Here is a 24124-nt window from a genome sequence, read left to right on the forward strand (position 1 = left end):
AATCTTTCAGTAAATCATGAGTGTGTTTGCACACTTTTTGGCTTTTGCACAATCCATTATAGTTTATTATTATATGATTCATTACATTAGTAACCCATTAATACTCAGTGGATACGTAATTTTCTTCTTTGTAAGATTCAGAATAAAGGCAGGGTACTTTGATATGCTGTTTGTTTTTAACAACAGCTTTTTGTCTTTGAATGATTGATTTGCTTACATCTTTATGAAAAGGAATATAGTTTTTAAGCAAGAAAATTCCTTTTCTGCTATTAAATACACTCTGCAAGTCTGTGGAATATTAATAAATCTTTGGTTTCCTTTTTGAAACTTGGCTTCTAAGGCAAATGCATTTTTCAACTTTGGTTCAATCCTCATTACCATTTTACATTCCATCTGAGGAATAGCTAGCAAACAGCAGCCAGCTCTTGTCTGAATGAATCCTGCAAGCTATGCTCATACAGATGATACCCGCAGAAAGGCTTATGGCATTTCAACTCAGGAGATCCAACTTTTGATGCTGGCTTGCATGAGAAAAACCATTCCTGTTTCTTGTCCTTTTGCTTTTTGCAGGCAAAAGTCTAATGCTTGCTCCAGTGGAATTTCAGATCTTGACACTGAGGGAAATAGAATTCAAGTAAATTAATTTTCTGGTAGGAAAGCTATAAACTTTGGAAATTCTACATTGGCTTGGACTTTCACTACTTAAAATACACAATGACAAATCAGTTTGTCAAAAATGACATATCCCCTCAAAGCAAGCACAAGTACTTCATATGAAAACCTTTGGCCCTATCAAAAATTTTCCCCAATTCAGCTAATTTTTATAAGTTTAGTACCAGTTTTTTTGGTTTGTCTTTTTACTGACTAAATTACCAGTGCTAGGAAAATTTTTACTTTTTAATGTTTTTATTGATATTTTAGAAAGAGCGGAAGGGAGAGAGAGAGAGACATCAATGTGAGAGAACAACATTGAGTGGCTGCCTCCTGCACACCCCCTCGTGGGAATTGAGCCCACAGCCTGGACATGTGCCCTGATCAGGAATCAAACTGGGACCTCTCAGTCCATGGGATGTCGCTCAATCCACTGAGCCACACTAGCCAGGCAGAAAATTTTTACTTTTAACATTCACTGGCATTAATGTTAGTTTACTTTGATAGACTAGCATGCTGTTATGAATATGATTATTATATTCCCTTCTTAGCTAATTTATAGTAATTTTGTATTTAGATCTATAAAAAAATACATGGTTATATTATCTATCTCCAAACGCACACTTTCTGAGGAGATATAAAAATGTATTTTCAAGTTAGTTGTGCTAAATACAATTGTAGCCTCCAAATATGTAGGCCTATCTATATTTCAAATAGCATATTTAACTAAATATGAAAACTGACTTGCTGCTAAATTTTTAACATTATATGACTGCTTTTTACTTATATATTTATTTTTAAACCCATATTGTATAAAAGATGAAAATTGATTGCCTAACACAGGACCACGATTTCTTCTTTTATAATTTTTATAAAAACATATATTTAAATCTTCGATCCATTTTAATTTTTGTATATTGTATGAGATACGAGTTAAACTTGAATCTTTTGCATGTGAATTTTCAGTTGTTTCAGCGCCATTTGCTAAAATGATTATTTTTTCCCCCTATTGGCAGACTTGTGAAAAATCAACTGACAATAGATGTATGGGTTCATTTCTGAACTCTCAATTCTACTCTATTGAGCTATGTCTACTCATATGCCCGTACCACATTATTTTGATCACTGTGGCATTGTTATAAGTTTTGAAATTGAGAAGATTCAAAATTGTTTTGGCTGTTCATGTTCCCCTGTATGTCTATATTTACTTTAGGATTAGCTTGTTCATTTCTGAAAAAAAAAAAAAAATTAAGGCAGATGGAATTTGAGTTTTGTTTTTGTTTTTTTGTTTTTATCCTCACCCGAGGACATTTTTCCATTTTTTTGTTCAGAGAGAGTGGGAGGGAGAGAGAGGAAGAGAGAGAGAGAAACATCGACGTGAAGGGACACATGGAGTGGCTGCCACCCACACGACCAACCATGGCCGGGGACAAACTGCAACCGAGGTACGTGCCCTTAGCGGGAACCGAACCCGGGTCTCTCTGTACCGCAGGCCAACTCTCCAACCGCTGAGCCAAACCGGCCAGGGCGAATTTGAGTTTTGATAGAAATTGCATTGAACCTGTATATCAATTTGGGGAGTATTGTCATCTTTACTATATTAAGTCATTCAATCAACAACAATGTAATGTCTTTCCATGTATTTCGATCACCTTTAATTTCTTTCAACAGTGTTTTATATGTTTTAGTGGATAAGTATTTCACTTCCTTGGTTAAATCTATTCCTAAGTATTTTATTCCTTGTGATGCTACTGTAAATGAAATTGTTTTGTTAATTTAATTTTCAGATTGCTCATTGCTAGTGTATAGGAATACATAAGATTTTTACTACAGTGTTGCTACATTTGCATGTTATAATTGCTTTTTTCTTCTTTAGGATTTTATATATATATTTGACCTTGTCATCTGTAATAGACAGTTTTACTTCTTCCTTTCCGATCTGAGCACCTTTTCTTTCTTTTTCTTACCTAATTACCCTGACTAGAATTTCTAATACAATGTAGAAGTGGCAAGAGTATATAATATATACATCCATTTCTTGCTTGTGATTTTAGGGGGGAAACTTTCAGTTTTTCACCATCAAGTATGATGTTAATTGTGGGTTTTTCATAAATGTCCTTTAACAATTTTAGGAAGCTCTCTTCCTAGTTTGTTAAATTTTTTTTTTTTTTATTATTATGAAAGGGTGTTAGATTTTATCAAATGCTTTTTCTTCATCTATTGAGATCATTGTTTTTTTTTTAAATTTTCATTTATTCTGTTAATGCATTGATTAACTTTCATATTGTTAAACTGACCTTGTGTTCCTGAGATAAATACTTATTTGTAGCATACAATCCTTTAAAATGTTGCTGGATTCCATTTGCCAGTGTTTTGTTGAGTTTTGCATTCACAAGGGATGTTGGTTTGTAGTTTTCTTGTGATGCCTTTTCTAGCTTTGTTATATGAATAATAAATACTGCCATTATAATATAAGTTAGAATGTGCTCCCTCCTCTGTGTTTTTATTTTTTTAATTTGATAAGAATTATTATTAATTCTCTATACATTTTGGAGAATTCACCAATGGAGCCATCTGGTCCAAAGCTTTTTGTTGTTCTTGATAAGCGTAGATTACTGATTCAATCTCTTTGCTACAGGTCTATTTAGAATCTCTATTTCTACTTGAGTCAGTTGAGAGTTTTTAATAGGTATTTGTTTCTTTCTTCTGTATTATCTAATTGTTGACATAAAATTATAATTCTGTTATCCTATTTATTTCTGTAAGGCCAGTCATAATGTCCCCTCTTTCATACCAGATTTTAGTAATTTGAGTCTTTTGTTTTTTCTTGGTCTAACAAAAGTTTAATCAATTTTAAAATCTTTTCAAAGTGTCAACATTCCTATTCTATATTTTTACATATATATTTAAACACCTTTCTACACACAATACTTAATGGTAAGTACACCCAATAACTGAAATAACACTATTCTCAACATGACTGAGTAGGGAGCACTCCTACACACATCTTCTTACATGTGTGTTTAGAAACTTGTCTGTATGCATCACATAATGGTCAGCACATAGTCTCAAAAATAACACTCTTCTCAATAGGTATAAGAAAATTTTGAAATGTCTTTTCTATATGTTCAAACATCTGTATTCAAAATGGTTAGCATATCCGCTCACTGAAATGTTATTTTTCTATTCTATATTTTCTCTTTGTCTGTTATAATATTATTGTCCCTCCTGCTTCCAGTTTATTTTGCTCTTCTCTTTCTAGTTTTTTATGGTGTAAGATTGTTAACTTAATTCGTTTTCTTCAATGTAGGCTATGTATTTCCCTCTGAGCATTGTTTTTGCTGCATTGTATAAGAATCAGTATGTTGTTTCACACCAAACTTTCATTCATCTCAAAGTTTTCCCTAATTTCTTGTAATTTCTTCTTTGACCCACTGGCTATTTAAGTGTCTTATTTAATTTCCACACATTTATGCATTCTCAAATTTTCTTTTTGTTATTGATCTCATTTCATGTCACTGTGGTTAGAGAACATACTTGGTATACTTTTAATCTTTTAAAATTTATTAATAATTAAATTGTGGCATAATATGATCTATATTGGAGAATGTAGCATGTGCACTTGAAAAGAACATGTCCTCTGCTGTTTTTGGGTGTTCTATAGACATCTATTAATTCTAGCTATAGTGTCGCCCAAGTCTTCTTTTTCCTTGTTATTCTTTGTTTCATTGATTCTAAGTAATAATACTTGTTCATTTCAACCTCAAGGACTCCCTTTAACATTCATATAGAGAAGGTCTAATAGTTTTTTTTTTTTTTTAACTCATCTTTATTGTTGAATGCATTACAGATGCACCCCCCTTTTTTTCCATTAACTCCCTCCTCCCCAATCCCACCCTACCCCCCCTCCAGCCTGCCCCACATTATTGTCGGTGTCCATTGGTTATGTATATATGCATAGAAGTTTTTTGGTTTATCTCATCCTGCCCTCCCTTCCCAATTCCCTTTAAGGTTAATCAGTCTAACAAACAATTTGTACTTCTTAATTCCTTCATCTTTTTCACTCATCCTCCACCCATCTGGCAAGCAAAAAAAGTTCTCAGTATCTATGGGTCATCTATTTCTGTTCTACTTGCTCATTTTCTTTGTAGATTCAATTGTTGATAGATAATGTATTGTCATTTAATTGTTTAATTGTTTGCATTTTTGTTCTTCTCCTTCAAGAAGACCCTTCAACATTTCATATAATACTCGTTTGGTGGTGATGAACTCCTTTAGTTTTTTCTTGTCTGGGAAACTCTTGAAATGTCCATCGATTCTAATAGTTTTTATCTGGGAATGTCTTAATTTCTCCTATCTTTTCACAGGAAGTTTTGCTGGATATAGAATTCTAAGTTAACGGTTTTGTTTTTCCAACACTTTGAATGCATCATTCTGGCCTCTATGGTTTCTGATGGTAAAGCAGGTGTTAATCTTATTGAAAATCAATTAAACATGATGGTTATCTCTTTGCTGTTTTCAAGATTCCCTCTTAGTCTTTGGTTTTTGACAGTTTATGATGTGTATTACTGTGTATTTCTTTGAGTTTATCTTAAAGTTTGGTGAATTTTTGAATATGTATATTAATGCTTTTTAAAAGAAATTCCTGCCAATATTTCTTAAAATATTCTTGTTATCAACAAATATATTGTTGATACTATCCCACAGGTCCTAGGATCTGTTTACTTTCTTTCATTACTTTTTCTTTCTGTTCCTCAGAGTGGGTGCTCTCAATGACTTACCTTTAAGTTTGCTGATTCTTTTTCCTGCCTGCGTAAATCTGCTGTTGAGCTCCTATAGTGAAGTTTTAAATTTTTGGTTATAATTTTGAACTTGAACATTCACTTGTTCAAAGTAAAGGCCCAGAGAAAGAAATAGAAAAGTTCAATAAAAGTTTTTTTGCCAGGCAAATACCTTTTCTCTCTGAAGCAAAGGCTGGCATGCATTATCTAAGGTTACACTTATGTCACCTCAGAACACTTCAAAATTCAAACTATGAAGTATATGGCAAATAAAAGTGTTACATATTAACAATTATAATCTCTTATTTTGACTCAGTTCTCAAAATCATATTGATACCATATTCTCCACATCAATCTTTCACTGGTCATCACTTGACCCTATACTGTCCTTTTGTATTAGTACATTTTCTAAAAATACATTAATAAAATATAAAAATAATGCAATGATTGCTGCTCTAGAAACAGTTTATTTTATTTGAGAAAACTAGATAAAAGGCCAAATATATTTTTTCCTAGAAAACAAAGGAATTCACTAATGATAAGGTAGCAATCTTTCTTCTCAGTAAAAATAAACTATATAAAATTAAAGCTCTCAATTTACATCATATTTTATTTTCTTTTATATATCACACAAAGTCATTGAAGGAAAAAGAGAAAATACAGAATTATAACAAAAGAGATGATATATAATCTTCTTGCTCCAAAAGAATCATATTAACATAAATAATTATAAATTTCAGATAGATAAATAGGTTATGTTCTATAAATACTAATTTGTTATATAAGAATTGATTTCGTCTACTTTTCAAAATATCTTAACTTAGTCAATTTTTTCTTATGCTTCAGTTTTCTAATTTATAATTTAAGACATTTTTGTTGATTTACTAGAAATTAAGATATTTTGCTAATGAGTATTCCCAAATCTTACTAACAAGCAAGGTCACATGAAACAAACTGAGATTACACATTGTATAACAAATAATCTATCTTTAAATACTAGACTTACATGCAGCACAGGATGCCTACACACCTAACCCCCATTCCAAGTGCTAAACTTCAAAGTGAATTCATCCCAGGGCATACACAGAGTAGAATTCACCCTGTTTAAATTGCCACCCCGCCTTTTTTGCTCTGTGTATATTTCTGCTCCTCAGTTTAAGCACATTAACTCACATATATAATTAATGATAAAGCAAACAAATCTTTAGGTGAAGAGACATTTATTAAGTCATATCCTTATACCAATTCTTAAGTTTAATTTTTTATGTATAGTTAATTTAAAATGAATCCTGTAAAAAAAAAAAAAATACCTCAAACGTCTTGTACTACTTTTCCCCATACAATTAAATTCCAGAATAGAGAAGAAACTGCAGAGCTGGAGAGCTGGCTAGCAGAGAACAGAGCATCTCTACATAGACAGTTGATACAGAGCAACATAATTCAGGTCAACATATGTCATTTCCATATTATTGTGACCAAGGAAAGCAATTATTGGGACTTACAATATAATGATACCAAGAAAACTGTAACCATCAAATTTCAAAGTAAAGATTAACAGACTAAAAACCAAGAAAACCTTCAGTGTTCTAAGGATGCAATATTTTGCTAACATTCAAACAATATAATCAGGTGAGAAGTGTCTGCACTTGCTGTGGCGATCGGTACAGAATGCTCTCTGGATCTTTGTATTCATTGACTGGATTCATTACAGCTGCATACACTTCACCATAGGCTCTGCAGACCAATTCTGTAGACTGTTTTATAATCTGCTCTCTATTGATAAACAAACAAAATATGAAAATGTAATTTTAAAAATACTAAGAATTATAAGAAAGTTTCATATTTGAATCAAAACACTTCATTTCTATAATCATCATATAGATAATTGTAACACTACACAAGTTACCTATCTTGGTTTTGGGATAAAAAAATTTTTATATTTATTTCTTTGTTAAATTTTCCTAATTAGTATGTAGGTTTCAGGAAGGAACTGTGTTTTGTTCACTGCTATATCTTTGGGCTGGAACAGTGCCCAATATATAGTGGATTACTAAACAAGAAACAGACACAGTGAGCTACCATCAATGTATTGATTTTGCAAACACAACTGGTAACACATTAAAGACACTTATATCTATTCAAATTCATTAACATCTTAAATCTCAATAACATAATAAACTGCTTTTTCACTTATACAAACAGACCTTGTTTTATTGTGTTTTGCTTAACTGAGCTTCAAAGGTGTTACATTTTTTAAAAAATGAAGGCAAAACCAACTCACTTTATTGCAATATTCTTTTCATTGCAGTGGTCTGGAAATGAACTTGCAATATCTCTGAGTCATGCCTACAGCTCCTACACTAATAACCATACCTCCTATATTTCTCATCTCTCTGTTTATATTACCAGATTAAAATAATCTGACACTTGCCTACAACAAATCACAGCATTTTCACAAATATGCATTTCTACATAAGCACATAAAAGAATATAGTTTTAGCCCTGGCCGGTTTTGCTTAGTGGTTAGAGCATCGGCCTGCGGTCCAGAGAGACCCGGGTTCAGTTCCCACTAAGGGCACGTACCTCTGTTGCAGTCTGTCCCCAGCCCTGGTCGGTCGTGCGGATGGCAGCCACTCGATGTGTTCCTTTCACAACAATGTTTCTCTCTCTATTCCTCTCTCTCCCTCCCACTCTACCTGAACAAAAAATGGAAAAATGTCCTCGGGTGAGGATAAAAAAAAGAATATAGTTTTAAATAAAGTAAAGAAATATTTTAAAAAATATATCTGGCCACCCCAGCCACTTTGGTTCAGTAGTTAGAGCATCAGGCTGTTTACCAAAGGGTCATGGGTTCGATTCCCAGTCAAAGGCATATACCTGGATTGTAGGTTTGATCCCCGGCCCCAGTCAGGGTCATGAAGAGGCAACCAACTGATGTCTCTCTTTCATATTGATGTTCCTCTCTCTTTCTCACTCTCTCTATTCCCCATTTCTTCTCTCCCTTCCACTCTATCTAAAAATCAATGAAAAATTATCCTCAGGTCAGAATTAACAAAATATGGCCAGAAAAAAAACAAAACAAAACTATTGGGTTTATTAAATCTGTATCAAGTCTCTCGATGTTTTCATGACATGTACTTCTTATCATCCCCAGACACTTCTATTTATGTATTACTCTACTTAGTGATGAAAACACTAATACTTTTTTTTTTCTGATTTTCATAACTAAATTAAAAATGTATCATTCAAGCCTTACTCCTAAGCCTACTTTTCTTACTACGTTTCTTATTTCTGTCAATGGCAGAACTATGTTCCATCACCTCAGTTCAGACTCTAATGAACTCTTACCTGGAGTCCACAAAAAATTCCTATCTGGTCTTCCCCTTTAACATCTTCCACATTAAATTTCCCATAAGCAGATTTGTTAATCTTTCTAAGGTGTACATTTTATCATGGCTCTCCTTACCCAGGGCCTTCCTTCAAAAAGCTTTACAGCTTCTTCTGGTTTCAGAGAAGTGAAAACTCCTTACCCTATCATTAAAAATCCTTTAAAATGCCTTCTATATCACTACTGTAATTCTTCAGGTCAATGCAATTCCTGAATGTCCTCTTCACCCTGTTCTTACTGACCTCAATTCCTTTGCTCATATACCTTCATTTGTCTGGAATGCCTACCTCTCAACCACCTTTAAATGCCCTGAATTCTCAGTAAATTGTACTCTCTACATAGTCTTCCCTGATCCCTAGAGCTAGAATAACTACTGCATTTTTGGAATGTCCATGACGAAATAATACATTTGTAAGACTCCTGAAGCTTTCAAAATAAAAATGGGAAAAATGAAAACACACTGAGTAAACTGTGTGAGCAGAGTGAAGTAATGTTACTGGTTATACTACCCTTTTGTTGGAAGGGAAGACAGTAGAAAATGGTTTGGAAATCAACTTAACCAGATGAGGCTTTGAAATATTTTTCGGTCTATCAGTTGGTGATCATTCCTATAACTGATTGAGCTGAACAATGAGTGCATCATGAAGATGCAAATATTTTTTTTTCCAAAAATGAAATAGCTGAAAAACTCTATAAACTAATTTTTAAATGTATGAAATGTTATATTTAATACCCATTTTTCAGAAAGTCAAATAAGAGACTTTAGATATAGCATATAGTTCTTTACTTAAAGGAATTAAGACAAACTTTTAGCGGATGTAGAAAGCATTCATTACTTACACTTCATACTCTAAAATCTATACTCAATCTAAACATAGTGTATATCTAAACATATACATGAAAACAAAGAAACAAGGCTATTCCTTCTCACAAGTTTAAAATCAGAATAAGGTACAATAATGAATATCAAATATAATTTTTAAAAATCTAGGTAACTGGCAAACGTAGATTTATTGAATATTTTGAATACATTTAAAATTTTATCTTCAAGTCCAAATGATAAAAAAAAATTAAGTTTACTTATAATTCAGGGCACATATCTGTTTATAAATTAAAGTAGCCTGGCCGGTGTAGTTCAGCGGTTGAGCATCAATTCCCGGTCAGGGCACATGCCCAGGTGGTCGGCCTGATGCCCATATGGGGCATGCAGGAGGCAGCCAATCGATATTCTCTCTCAACGATGTTTCTATCTCTCTCTCCCTATCCTTTCCTCTCTTTCTAAAACCAACAAAGAAAAAAAAATTTTTTTTTAAAGCCAGCAAGATAGAGAAGAGATTAAAAAATGAATATGGCTGTGCTGAAGATGAGCGATACCAAAGCTCATGGAGAATAAGTCTTTCACGTGGAAGAAAAAAAGGTGAAGAGTAGGAACTGCTTCTCCTGGCCTGTTAGCTACTAGTCAAGCCAATAGCATAGAATGCAATGGAAAGGCAGTGTCTCAAAAAAAAAAAAAAAAAGAAAAGAAAGAAAAATCTGAGTCAAATACAAACTGTGCAGAGCAAGAACTGTGACTGAGAGCAATTCGACATATCTTGACAAATGTGAAAGCTTATTTATCATTACCTAAGCCAGGTACAGGTATATACACGCATGTTAATTTTTTTCTAATGGTATAAAGGGATAGTGGAGGACATTACTGTCAGAAGACCTTCTTCTAGTTGAAGTTCTGCCACTACTGCAGCCTTGAATAAGTAATTTAACCTTTCCAGGATTAATTTCACCATTGTAAAACAAAACACTGAACTCAATAATCTTTACCAGGTACTTTCAGCTTTGGAATTATACCATTGCAATGAAACTTAAAAGCATTTTATGAACTGCTTTCTAAAAAAAATCTCTGTATGTGCCAATCAATACACATGCATACATATGCACATTATTTTGGGGAAATGGGTTCCCTAAATAATGATTTATAAACATATTGTTATTTGTATATGAGTGGGTGGTATTTCTGAAGTACTAAAACAGTTGTATTTTCTTGCCATTTTACTATCCCTGCCTTTTTATTTACAGTGATAACTACTTTGTAAGTTCATCCTTTATCTTAAAAGGTATATGCATGTATCTGTATATCTGTCTGTCTCCTTGGCCTGGAGAACTTGAGTTCATCCTCTGTGTGTCCCTCCAACCTTTTCACATGGTGTCTTCCCAAACCTCTGACCCCTCAGATTCTCTCATCCCCAGTTTCATGAACTCCTGTGTAACAACTTCTTGGTAGAGGACTGAGGTTGACTTGGGTGACTATTCTGTTATCTTTGTTGCTAGATTATAAGCTCTTTGCAGTCATGTCTGCTAGCCTGGTGTCTGGTCCCAAATTATTCACTAATATTATATATAAAATACAGAGTCTAAAATTATAGTGACACATAATCAATGTTCAAATTGCAAAAGTTTCAGGTATTTTATAACTAAACACAAAATGACCAACAAACTATCTCAGTCACATGCTTCTGAAAACTTGTAATGCCCTTATCCACTGAATACCCCCATGTACAAGTAAAGAAAAGCAGAATTATTTTTCAGTCATGTATGCTGAGCACTGATTCTAGCATGGGCATCCACCTGAAGTTTTATTTACATACTATATTGTGATCAAGCCCAGAGCTGGTGGAGAGAGAGTACTTTTAGAATTGTTTCTGTAGGTTAAAATTCTAAAAATAAGTGTTGTTTTCCACATGATCAACAGATATGAAAAAAAAAAAAAAATCAGCTGAAAAGGAAAATCTTTTATTTGAATGTAAAATCACTAATTTTCTTTACTACTAAGGAATTCTCATAAATAATAATTTATTAAATGATGCCCTACTGGCCTTTGCACAGTTTCATAATCTTCTTGGTGCAAGTATAACTTTCAAAAAATTAAAAATATGAGTCACACAAATAAAGAATGAAAGAATGTCAAAAATGTAGTAAGTTGTTAATGAGAAAACTGTTAAGATGGTAAAGCTGATTCACAGAACATTCTGAAGAACTAGTCATTTACAGGCATTTGAAAAGAAAGGCTAGAACAAAATAAGGTAGATATAAAATTGGTTAATGTTCCATGGAGCAAGAAAAACCATAAGCCCTGGATGGTTTGCTTAGTGGTTAGAGCACTGGTGACTGAAGTAAAGAGTAGTGGGTTCAATTCCAGTCAAGGGCATGTACCTCAGTTGGGGTTAGGTCCCTGGCCCTGGTCGGGGTCATGAGGGTAGGCAGCCAATCAATGTATTTCTCTCGCATCAATTTTTCCTCTCTCTCTCTCTCTCTCTCTCTCTCTCTCCCTCCCACTCTGAAAACAGATGGAAAACTATTCTTGGAAGAGGACAAAAAAAAAAGAAAGAAAAAACATAAGACATAAAAATCCATGAAACCTTTAATCAATAGTAAACAGAGAATCAAATAATGTTCATTTCCCTAAGTAATTAAATAATTCTAATGACAAAGACATGCTGTTCTCCCAGAACCTATTTGCCTTATTTCTAAGTTTTGGAAATTCTTTCTTACATTTAGAAAGTAGTTTGCTACACCAGTGTATCATATATCAAGGATAATAATCATGTAGTTACTTTGCTATTAGAAAAAAAGGAAAAAAAATTTGAGAAGAGCTAGTTAAACAATTTTACAAAAGGGAAACATTTTTGAGTTACATATGAATCAGAATTCCACATATCAAGAAATTTTATTTGTCCAGTTATAAATGTTGCAATGCCATAAAAATCGAGTATTATAAATTTCAAAAAAACTAATAAAATTAATATATAACTAGATGGAGATATCATTTTCATTTAAAAATATGTTCATTGAAATTAAGTATACTTTAAATAATTACTTAGCACACTAAACTGTGATAAATGAGCTGCTTACTTCCAGAATCTGTGTGTATGTTATTAATTATCACTTTAAGATTTTGGTTGCCATAACAACACGACAAAACTTTCATCATTACCATAAACACAGCTTTTCTAAAAATAGCTTATTTCAACATTCAGGTTCTATGAGTATTATAATTCAGCTTTATTACAGCACCACAGTTAAGAGTGCACCCTTCTTTTACAGGAGAAAAGAAGGTATTAACAATTTAAGTTTGAAAAACTAAGGAAAAAAAAGATAATATATTATACATTATAGACTGTTAAAGAATGCATTTTTATTTCTCTTCACCACAATGTAAACATCAAGGATGTTACAATGGGTCAAGTCAATGTTTCATCTTTGATGAGCTTTCTGTCACTCACAGTAAAATTTAAGCATATTTTACATAAGACCAAGGTCACATAACTCACATAAGACTTTTAAAAAAAATCTTTATTGTTGTAAGTATTACAGATTGCCTCCTTTTTTCCCCCACTGACACCCTCCTACCCATTCCTGTCCCACCCTGTCTTCACCACACTGTTGTCTGTGACCACTGGTTATACATATATGCATGTAAGTTCTCTGGTTTATATCTTCCTGTCCCCCACCCTCCTTTCCTTTAAAAATAATACCATTTCAACATAGAGACAGTTCAAAATTCAGTGCAGGCTAGTGTTAAAGAGAATAGATTCTAGAATCAGAAATACTGGATTCAAATCTTGACTACCTGTTTGACCTAAGTTCACTCTGGTTGAGGTGTTTAGATTACATTGTAGAGATCAGTGTGGTGCTGGTAGCAAGGTCAAAACAGCAAAAACAGAGAATAGTTTAAAGGTTAATGTGATAATCAAGGCATAGATGATATTACCTTGAACCAGAGTGGCCTCTTACATATCTCTTTCTGTATAAATATTTAATGAAATGGTTCCGTGAAAATTTTTATTGGACTTATATTGAATTTACAAATTACTATATTACATAACCAATTACAGAAGAATACCATGTAACCAACCACATCAGAACACTAAAAATCTACAGTAAACATCACACTTAATGATGAAACATCAGAAACACTTTCATTAAAATTCAAAATAAGATATGCACACTCACTATAACATCTACAATTTATGTTGGAGCTTCTAGCCAATATAATGAGTTTAGTCATATATGTTGAAAATAATTAATAAAATTCATTAATATTAGATGTCTATACCAAAAACAAAACCAGGCAAACAACTGAAAACGATCTAAACTAAAATAAAGTTTAGTTATCTAGATAGATTAAAAATCAACAAAATTTAGTACCAGCAATATAAATTAGAACATGTAATAGAAAATAAAAGACCTTATCATAACAGCCACAGAATGGTTTTCTAGGAATAAACCCAATAACAGATGCACAATTATTATGTGAAGAAATTTTATTGAAAATTATAAAAGAAAATTGTAAAATAAATAAAATACCTTGTTTGTAGATGGGCATATTCACTAGTGGTTTTCTTATTTCTTTTCTGCTCATTCTTAAATTAGCTTGGTGAATGTTTTAAAAATATGCACTTGAAAGGAACATTTTCTTTTTTTAAAATTTACTTTTATTTTATTATTTTGTTTTTGTTACAGATGTTTCTCATTTTTCCCCCGTTGACACCCTCCTCCCCTTCACCTCCTCACCCCATCCTCAAAAACGTTATTTTCTATAGTTGTATATGGTATTCTAGCTCATCTTACTGGAATGAACTGATTGGTGGCATTGTTCAGTTCTTTTACACTATAAAGTTTTCTGTCTACCTTCTTTCTATTCACTACTGATTGTTAAAATATCTATAACTATCAATGTGTCTATTTCTTCTCAATTCTATAAGCTTATACTGCATGTTTTTGAAACTCTGCTAATAAATGCACATATTTACTATTACATCTTCTTAATTAACAGATCCTATTAGTATTGTGAAATGTCCCTCTTTATCTTTGGTATGATTATCTGTCCAGCAGTCTAACTTTTCTGATATTAATAGAGCTATTTTAGTTTTATCATGATTAGTATTGCATGGTATATCTTTTAGCATCCTTTTACTTTTAAACAACCTATGATTTTATATTCAAAGTGGGTTTTTTATAGATAGCAGACAGTTGGGCCATGCTTTTTCATCCACTCTAACTAGCTCTGACTTTTAATTGGAGTTTACATAGTTACTTACAAGGCTGAATGTAAGTCTATCACCTGTTATTTGTCCCACCTGTTCTTTTTTCCTCCTTTCTTCTGATTTGTTTTTTAACATTCTGTTTTATCTTATCTTCTGGCATTTTAAATAAATTTTGTTTCAGTGCTTACTACCTTAAAACAATAGTTTGAAAATAACATTTTAGATATTTTCTGAATGTAAAAAGGAATAAATAGTACTAACCAATTCCTAATTCTTAGTTGCATTATTATTTATATAAGTCATATACATATCTTAAATGTTATAGGGCATTATAATTGATAGAATTTATAATAGGTTAGGCACATACTGTAAAACCAAAATATTAATTTAAAAGTTTCAATTTTGAAATAATGTACTAAAATCTATGTTCATTTGACTTTTGAAATAATAAAGTTCACTATAATAATCTGATTTTGTATTAACAAAATTCACTATACTAACAAAATTATTACTATTAAATAATGGGACAATAAAAGGAAACATAAATCTAAAATATATCTTCAGTAAAAGACAAAGATTTGATTTGAAATATAAGTTTTAAAAATCTGAGTTTTTAGATAAAGAATTCAGATAGAACCATATAAAGTGCTTAATCTCATTGCTAGTTAAAAAAGTTTTTAAAAATACATTATTCATTGATTTTTTTAGCGAGAGAAAGGGAGAGACAGACATCGATTGCTAGTTAAAAACTTTATTTTTAATTTTTATAAACATTAAGGAAGAAAATAATTATATTAAGAGGTATTCCTTGGAAGAAGACATTTCATGCAAAAAGGAAAAATAAAAGGCTGGGGTAGCAATAGTTAGACAAACAGACTTTAAAACAAAGGCTGTAACACGAGACAAATAAGGGCATTTCATAATGATAAAGGGATCAATCCAACAAAAGGATATAATCCATGGAAACATCTATACACTCAACAGAGCAGAAAATAAATATATAAAACATATATTGGCAGAAATAAAGAGAGAGATTAACAATAACAGGTGATAGTAATACAATAATAGTAGGATACTTTAACACCCAATTGACATCAATGAATAGATCATCCAGACAAAAAATCAAAACAGAAACAGTGGCCTTAGATGACATACTAGATCAGATGGCCTTGGTATTTTAAAACACTTCTCACCAACAAAGCAGAGTATATATTCTTTTCAAGAGCACATAGTATATTTTTCAGGAGAGACCACATATTAGGCCACAAATCAAGTCTCAATTAATTTAACAAGACTAAAATCATATCAAGTATCTTTTCTGATCACAATGATATCAAACTGAAAATTAATTAGGAAAAAACCTGAAAATTGCACAAACCATGAAGGTTAAATTAACATGCTACTAAACAATAAATGGATTAACAAGATCATGGAAGAAATTAAAAGATACCTCAAGACAAATAAAAATGAAACAAAAACACAATGATCCAAAATCTATGAGACACAGCCAAAGCAGTTCTAAGAGAAAAATTCATAGCAAGAGGCCTTATTTCAAGAAACAAGAAAAATCTCAAATAAACAATCTAGCCTTATACCTAAAAAAACTAGAAAAAACAAAACAAAACAAAACATAAAGTCAAAGAAAACCAAGAGTGAATAGAACAAAGGAAATAATACAGATCACAGCGGAAAGAAACAAAATAGGGACCAAAAAAAACCAAATCAATAAAACCAATATCTCATTCTTTGAAAAGATAAACATAACTGATAAACCGTTAGCCAGATTCATCAAGGAAAAACAAAGAGCCCCCAAAAATAAAATCAGAAATGAAAGAGAAGTGATAATTAAAACTATAGAAATACAAAATATTAGATGGAAATACTATGAACAATGATATGCCAACAAATTAGACCCAGAAAAAAATGGAAATGGAGTAATTCTTAGAATCATACAAATTTTCAAGATTGTTTCTGGAAGAAACCAAAAATCTGAACTAATAACAGAATCAAATCACTAATCACAGAAACTCCCAACAAACAAAAGCTTTGGATGAATGGCATCACAGGTTAATTTTACCATATATTAAGAGAATTAACATCTATCCTTCTCAAGCTACTACAAAAAAATCAAGAGAAGACTCCCAAGCTCATTTTATGAGGCCAGCATTATCCTGATTCTAAAACCAGACAAAGATATTACAAAATCAGAAAATTACAGGCCAATATCCCTGATGCACATAGATGTAAAAATCCTCAATAAAATGTTAGCAAACTGAATTCTGCAATACATTAAAAATATCATATATCATAATTTAGTGGAATTTATTCCTGGAATGCAATGGTTCAATATCAACAAATCAATTAACACAATATACCACATAAACAAAATAAAAGATAAAAATCAAATGCTCATATCAGCAAATGCAGAAAAGCATTTGATAAATTCCAGCATCCATTTATGATAAAACTTAGCAAAGTAGGAATAAAAAGAATGTACCCTCAATATAATAAAGGCCATACATGACAAATCCACAACAAACATCATACACAAATGTGAAAAGCTGAAAGCATTTTTCATAAGATCAGAAATAAGACAAGGATGTCCACATTCACTACTTTTATTCATCACAAATGGAAGTCCTAGCCAGAGCAGTCAGACAAGGAAAAAAAGTAAAAGGGAAAATTTGGAAAGGAAAAATTAAAATTGGCATTATTTACAGATGAAAAGATACTATAGATAAAGAACTCTAAAGACTCCACCTCAAAACTGTTTTGTTTTGTTTTTTGTTCTGTTTTGGTTTTAGAGAGAGAAGAAGAAAAATATCAATGTGAGATAGAGACACTGATCGGCTGCCTCCTGCATGCTCCCTACTGGGGATGGAGCCCACAACCTAGGCATGTGCCCTGAGTAGGAATTGAACCAGGACCACAGTCCATGGAGGACCCTCAATTCACTTAGCCACACTGGCTGGGCAAAAGTTGCACTTTTATACACCAATAACAAACTATCAGAATGAAATTAAGAAAACAATCCCATCTACAATTGCATAAAAAAACACCTTGAAACAAATTTAACCGAGGAAGTAAAAGACCTGTACTTGAAAAACTACAAGATATTGAAGAAAGAAACTGAAGAAGATACAAATACATAAAAGGCTATACCAGTCCATGGATAGGAAGGATTAACATCGTTAAAATGTCTATACTAGCTAAAGTAATCTACAGATTCAATGCAATCAAAATACCAAATATCACTTTTCACAGAACTAGCAGAAATAACCCTAAAATTTATATAAAATTACAAAAGACCCCGGACAGTTAAAGCAATCTTGAGAATGAACAAAGTTGGAAATATCACACTACCTGATATCACGGTAGGCTACAGTCATAAAAGCAGCATGGTACTAGCATAAAAACAAACATAAAGATAAATGGAACAGAATAGAGAAGCCAGAAATAAGCCCAAGCCTATACAGTCAATTAATTTTTGACAAAGGAGGCAAAAATATACAATAGGATAAAAACAGTTTCTTCAATAAATGGTGTGGGAAAACTACACAAATACATGCAAAAGTATGAACTGGATCACTTTCTTATACCATATACAAGAATAAACTCAATGAATTTAAAGACTCAATTGTAAGACCCAAAACCATAAAACTCTTAGAAGAAAATATAGGCAGTAAATTCTGTGACATTGCTCTTAGCAATATTTTTTTGATATGTCTCTTTGGGCAAGGGAAACAAAAGAAAAAAAAATGAAGACTACATTAAACTAAAGAGTTTTTTGCACAGTGAAGAAAATAATCAACAAAACCAAAAGACAAACTAGTCAATGGAAGATATTCACCAATGATACATCTGATAAGAGATTAAAATCCAAAACATATAAGTAACTCATACAATACCCAAAACACAAACAATCCATTTAAAAATAGAGCAAACTTCCTGAACAGCCATTTCTCCAAAGAGTGTATAAAGGTGGCCAAGAGACATATGAAAAGATGGTCAACATCTCTAATCATGACAGCAATACAAATTAAAACCACAATGGAATATCACCTCATACCTGTGAGAATGGCCATTATCAACAAATCAACAAATAAATGTTGACAAGAATGTGGAGAAACGGAAACCCTTGTGCACTACTGGTAGGATTGTAAATTAATGCAGGCACAATAAAAAATAGTATGGAAGTCCCTCAAAAATTTAAAAATAAAACTACCACATGGCCCAGCAATTATACTTCTGCATATTTACCTGAAGAAACACAAAACATTAATTCAAAAAGACATATGCATCCCTATATTTTTTGAAGCATTATTTACAATAGCCAAGATATGGAATAAACCAAAGTGTCCATCAATAGATGACCGAATAAAGAGTAAGTGGGACATCAAATACAATGGAATATTAGCCATAAGGAAGAATGAAATGTTGCCACATGTTTGATAACACATGGACGAAGAAAAAACAAGTAACATATGATTTCACTTACATGTGGAATCTAAAAAACAAAATGAAAGGACAAACAAAACAGAAATAAATTCATTGATACAGAGACCATTTTGATGATTGCCAGATAGAAAAAGGTTTAGGGGATGGGTGAAAAATGAAGGGATTAAGATGTATAAATAGGCCCTGGCTGGGTGGCTTAGTTGGTTGGAACATTGTCCTGTACACCGAAAAGGTTGTGGGTTCAATTACCGGTAAAGGCACATACCTAGGTTATAGGTTTGATCCCGAGTTTGGGCGCATATGGGAGGTGACTGGTCAATGTTTCCCTCTGTCTCTCTCTCTCTCCCACTTCCTCTCTCTCTAAAATCAATAAACATGTCTTCATGTGAGGATAAAGAAAAGACGTAAAAATTGCCAGTTATGAAAACAGACACAGAAATCTACAGTATAGCACAGGGGATATAGTCAATAATAATGTAAGAACTATATATGATGTCAGATGGATGCTAGACTTGGGGTGATCACTTCCTAAGTTATATAAATGTTCAATCAGTATGTTGTACACCTGTAATTAATATAATAGTATATGTCAACTGTAACAGATGAAACATTTTAATTATTTAAAAAAAAAACACACAATAAGCCCTGGTCGGTTTGTCTCAGTGGTTAGAGCGTCAGCCTGCGGTCCAGAGAGACCCGGGTTCGGTTCCCGCTAAGGGCATGTACCTCGGTTGCAGTATGTCCCCAGCCCTGGTTAGTCATGCGGGTGGCAGCCACTTGATGTGTCCCTTTCATGTCGATATTTCTCTCTCTCTCTCTCTGCCTCTCTCTCCCTCTGTCTGAACAGAAAACGGAAAAATGTCCTCGAGTGAGGATAAAAAAACAAAACAAAAACCAACAAACAAAAATCACAATGAGATACTACCTCACACCTGTCAGAATGGCTATCATCAATAAATCAACTAACAGCAATTGTTGGCAAGGATGTAGAGAAAGGAAACCCTCATGCACTGTTGTAAACTATGAATTGGTACAGCCACTGTGGAAAACAGTGTGGAGATTCCTCTAAAAGCTAAAAACAGAACAAGCATAATATCGAGCAATTCCATTTCAGGTAATATAGTCAACCATATTATAATAACTATGTATGATGTAAGATGGGTACTAGACTTAACAAGGAGTATCACTTCATAAGGTATATAAAAGTGAAATCACTATGCTGTACATTGAAACGAATATAATATTGTATGCCAACTGTAATTGAACAATATATTTTTTAAAAGATATCCACGAGCTTAAGGATATATACTTTTAAAATTTTGATATACTGCCAAATTGCAGTCTGAAAAGATTGTACTACTTTATATTGTCACCAACAAAGTATGAAAATGCTCATTTTCCCAGACCTTGTCCACTAGCTTACAGTAAGAAACATTTTATTCTCAGTTATCTGAAAGGGAGAAATTCTCATTGCTATCTTAATTGGCATTTTAAAAAATATTTATTATCTTCTCATATATTTCTTTTTTTATCCTCAACCGAGGACATTTTTTCCATTTTTTTTGTTCAGGTAGAGTGGGAGGGAGAGAGAGGAATAGAGAGAGAGAGAGAAACATCGACATGAAAGGAACACATCGAGTGGCTGCCACCTGCACGACCGACCAGGGCCGGGGACAAACTGCAACCCAGGTACGTAGCGGGAACCGAACCTGGGTCTCTCCGGACCGCAGGCCGACACTCTAACCGCTGAGCCAAACCGGCCAGGGCTCTCATATATTTCTTCGCCATTTAGTTTTCTTCTGTGAATTGTCCAAACATACAGTACCTCTTTTTCTACTCTTTTGAACTGGTTTGTGGGATTTCCTTCTACATTAAGGATAATTGTCTGTTACATAATTTGCAAATCTTTTTCCACATTATTGTCTGTATTTTAACTTAGTTTATACTGTCTTTTTCTGTAAAAAGATTTAAAATATTATGCAGCCGATTTGTACATTTCCTTTTTATGGCATCTGGGCTACATGCTATTCTTTAAAACACATTAAAATTTCCCCTCAATCATATTATGAAAAAAATAATGATATCTTTTATATTTAGTGATGCTTCAAACAACTCTATATTCAACTACTATATATATTGAAACATGACTAAATCTAAAATAATTAAATGTATTTGGTTTAAAATTAAATAATTTAAGAAAGACACACAAACAATTTGAGCCATGGCAAAGCAGAGTTTCTTTTATATTCCCTCAGGTCTTTAGAATTCTAGTTAAGTAGATAGTATAAAATGTTTTTTTTTCGTTTATTTATTCTTTATTAATTAATTTATTTTTGTTACAGATGTTTCTCTTTTCCCTCCCCAGACACCCTCCTCCCCATCCCCACTCCCCAAGCATTGTTGTCTATAACAAATGGTTACACACACATGCATATAAGTTATTGGGTGTATTACATGCCCCCTGACCCCGCCACACCCTTCCTCTGAAGTTTGTCAGGCTGAACCATACTCCTTTCTGTTTCTAGGTCTATTTCGTTCACCAGCTTTCTCTGTTCATTACATTCCACAAATAAGTGAGATCATGTGGTATTTCTGTTTCTCTAATTGGCTAGTTTTGCTTAGCATAATACTCTCCAGGTTCCTCCAACTCATCTCAAAGGGTAAAAGATCTTTCTTTCTTACAGCTGCATTGAGTTCCATTGTGTATATGTACGACAGCTTTTTTATCCACTCAACTACTGATGGACACGTGGGCTATTTCCAGATCGTAGCAATTGTAAATAATGCTGCTATGAATATAGGGGTATATATATTCTTTCTGATTGGTGTTTCAGGCTTCCCAGGATATATTATTGCCAGAAGTGAAATCACTCGGTCAAATGGCAGTTCAATGTGTAATTTTTTGAGGAAACACCATATTGTTTTCCATAGTGGCTGCACCAGTCTGCATTCCCACCAGCAGTGAACTCGAGTCCCCTTTTCTCCACACCCTTGCCAGCACTTTTTTTTTTTTTTACTTATTAACTTTTTGGTACGTGTCCCTAGTGGGAACCGAAACCGGGACTCTCTGGTCCACAGGCCAAAGCTCCAACCACTGAGCCAAACCTGCCAGGGCAGCACTTGTTGTTTGGTGATTTGTTGAGGTCAGCCATTCTGGCAGGTGTGAGGTGATACCACATAGTTGTTTTCAATTTGCATCTCTCTGATGAGTAGTGACTTGAGCACTTTTTCATATGTCTCTTGGCCATTTGTATGTCCTGTTTGAGGTGTCTATTTAGGTTCTCTGCACACTTTTTAATTGGGTTCTTTGACTTCCTTTTGTTGAGGTGTATGAGTACTCTATATACTTTGAAAATTAATCCCTTATTTGAAATATCATTGGCAATTATGCTCTCCCATATAGTGGGTAACCTTTCCATTTTGATAGTTGCTTCCTTTGCTGTGCAGAAGCTTTTTAGTTTGATGTAGTCCATGTATTATTTTTTCCTTTGTTTCTCTTGCCTTAGGCATTGTATCAGTAAAAATTCTGCTGTCTGAAATTGTTTCCTACATTTTCTTCTAGGATTTTATGGATTCATGAGTCACATTTCAGTCTTTTATCCATTTTCGGTTTATTCTTGTGTATGATGTAAGTTGGTCTAGTTTCATTTTTTTGCATGTAGCTGTCCAATTTTCCCAATACCATTTATTAAAAAGGCTGTTTTTACTCCATTGTATGCTCTTGCCACCTTTGTCAAATATTAATTGACCATAATGTCTTGGGTCAATTTCCAGGTTCTCTGTTCTGTTCCACTGGTCTATATGCCTGTTCTTGTGCCATTACCAGGCTGTTTGAATTACTATGGCTTTGCAGTATAACCTGAAATCTGGTAATGTGATCCCTCCTACTTTGTTCTTTTTCAAGATTGCTGTGGGTATTCGGGGTCTTTTTGGTTCCCTGTAAACTTTTGAAGTTTTTGTTCTAGTTCTGTAAAATATGTTCTTGGTATTTTGATGGGGGATTGCATTGAATCTGTAGACTGCTTTGGGTAGTATGAACATTTTAAGGATGTTAATTCTTCCAATCCATGAACAAGATATATGCTTCCACATTTTTATGTCTTCTTCTATTTCTTTTTACAATGTCATACAGTTTTCTGCAAATATGTCCTTTATTTCTTTGGTTAAGTTTATTCTTAGGTTATCCTAACTTTTTTGCTGCAATAGTAAATTTTTTTTTTTTTTTTTTTTTTTTTTTTAGTTTCTCTTTCTGTGAGTTCATTATTGGCGTATAAGAATGCCACTGATTTCTGGATGTTAATTTTGTATCCTGCTATCTTGCCAAAATCATTTATTAAATTCAGAGATTTTTATTGAGTCTGTAGGTTTTTCTATGTACAATATCATGTCATCTGCGAACAATGAGAGTTTCCAATTTGGATCCCTTTTATTTTTTCTTCGTGTCTATTTGCTGTAGCTAACACTTCCAGTATTATGTTAAATAAGAGTGGCAATTCTGTCACCCGGCTGGTGTGGCTCAATGAGCATCCTCCCATCCATGGACTGAGAGGTTCTGGTTCTATTTTTGGTCAGGGCACATGCCCGGGTTTTGGGCTCAGTCCTTAGCAGGGAGCATGCAGGAGGCAGCCCATTGATATTTCTATCTCTCCCTTCCTCTCTCTCAAAAAAGATAAAACTAAATAATATTTTTTTAAAGTTTTAAAAAATAAATGTCAAAAAAATTTTTTAAAAAAGAAATTCTTTTAGTTTTTGCCCAATGAGTATGATGTTGGCTGTAGGTTTTCATATATAGCCTTTATTATGTC

General features: G+C 33.0%; 1 protein-coding gene across 2 annotated transcripts in view; it reads right to left on the reverse strand.

Annotated features, from left to right (window-relative positions):
- Positions 1-480: 480 nt before the first annotated feature.
- COG6 (component of oligomeric golgi complex 6) overlaps positions 481-24124 on the reverse strand; it is a 147646-nt gene continuing 124002 nt past the window's right edge. Inside the window, exons 20-22 of one of the 2 annotated variants that reach the window (XM_036249983.1) lie at positions 7079-7205; positions 5433-5484; positions 481-614 (exon numbers count right to left, since the gene is read on the reverse strand). In XM_036249983.1, coding sequence (XP_036105876.1) covers positions 496-614; positions 5433-5484; positions 7079-7205 — 298 coding nt within the window. In that variant the 3' untranslated portion in view covers positions 481-495. Of the gene's footprint in view, positions 615-5432; positions 5485-6635; positions 7206-24124 lie in introns of those variants that run through there. The other variant, XM_036249984.1, reaches the window with a different exon arrangement.

The sequence above is a fragment of the Molossus molossus genome, unplaced genomic scaffold (genome assembly GCF_014108415.1).
Source record: "Molossus molossus isolate mMolMol1 unplaced genomic scaffold, mMolMol1.p scaffold_m16_p_9, whole genome shotgun sequence".
In the NCBI taxonomy this organism is placed as follows: domain Eukaryota; kingdom Metazoa; phylum Chordata; class Mammalia; order Chiroptera; family Molossidae; genus Molossus; species Molossus molossus.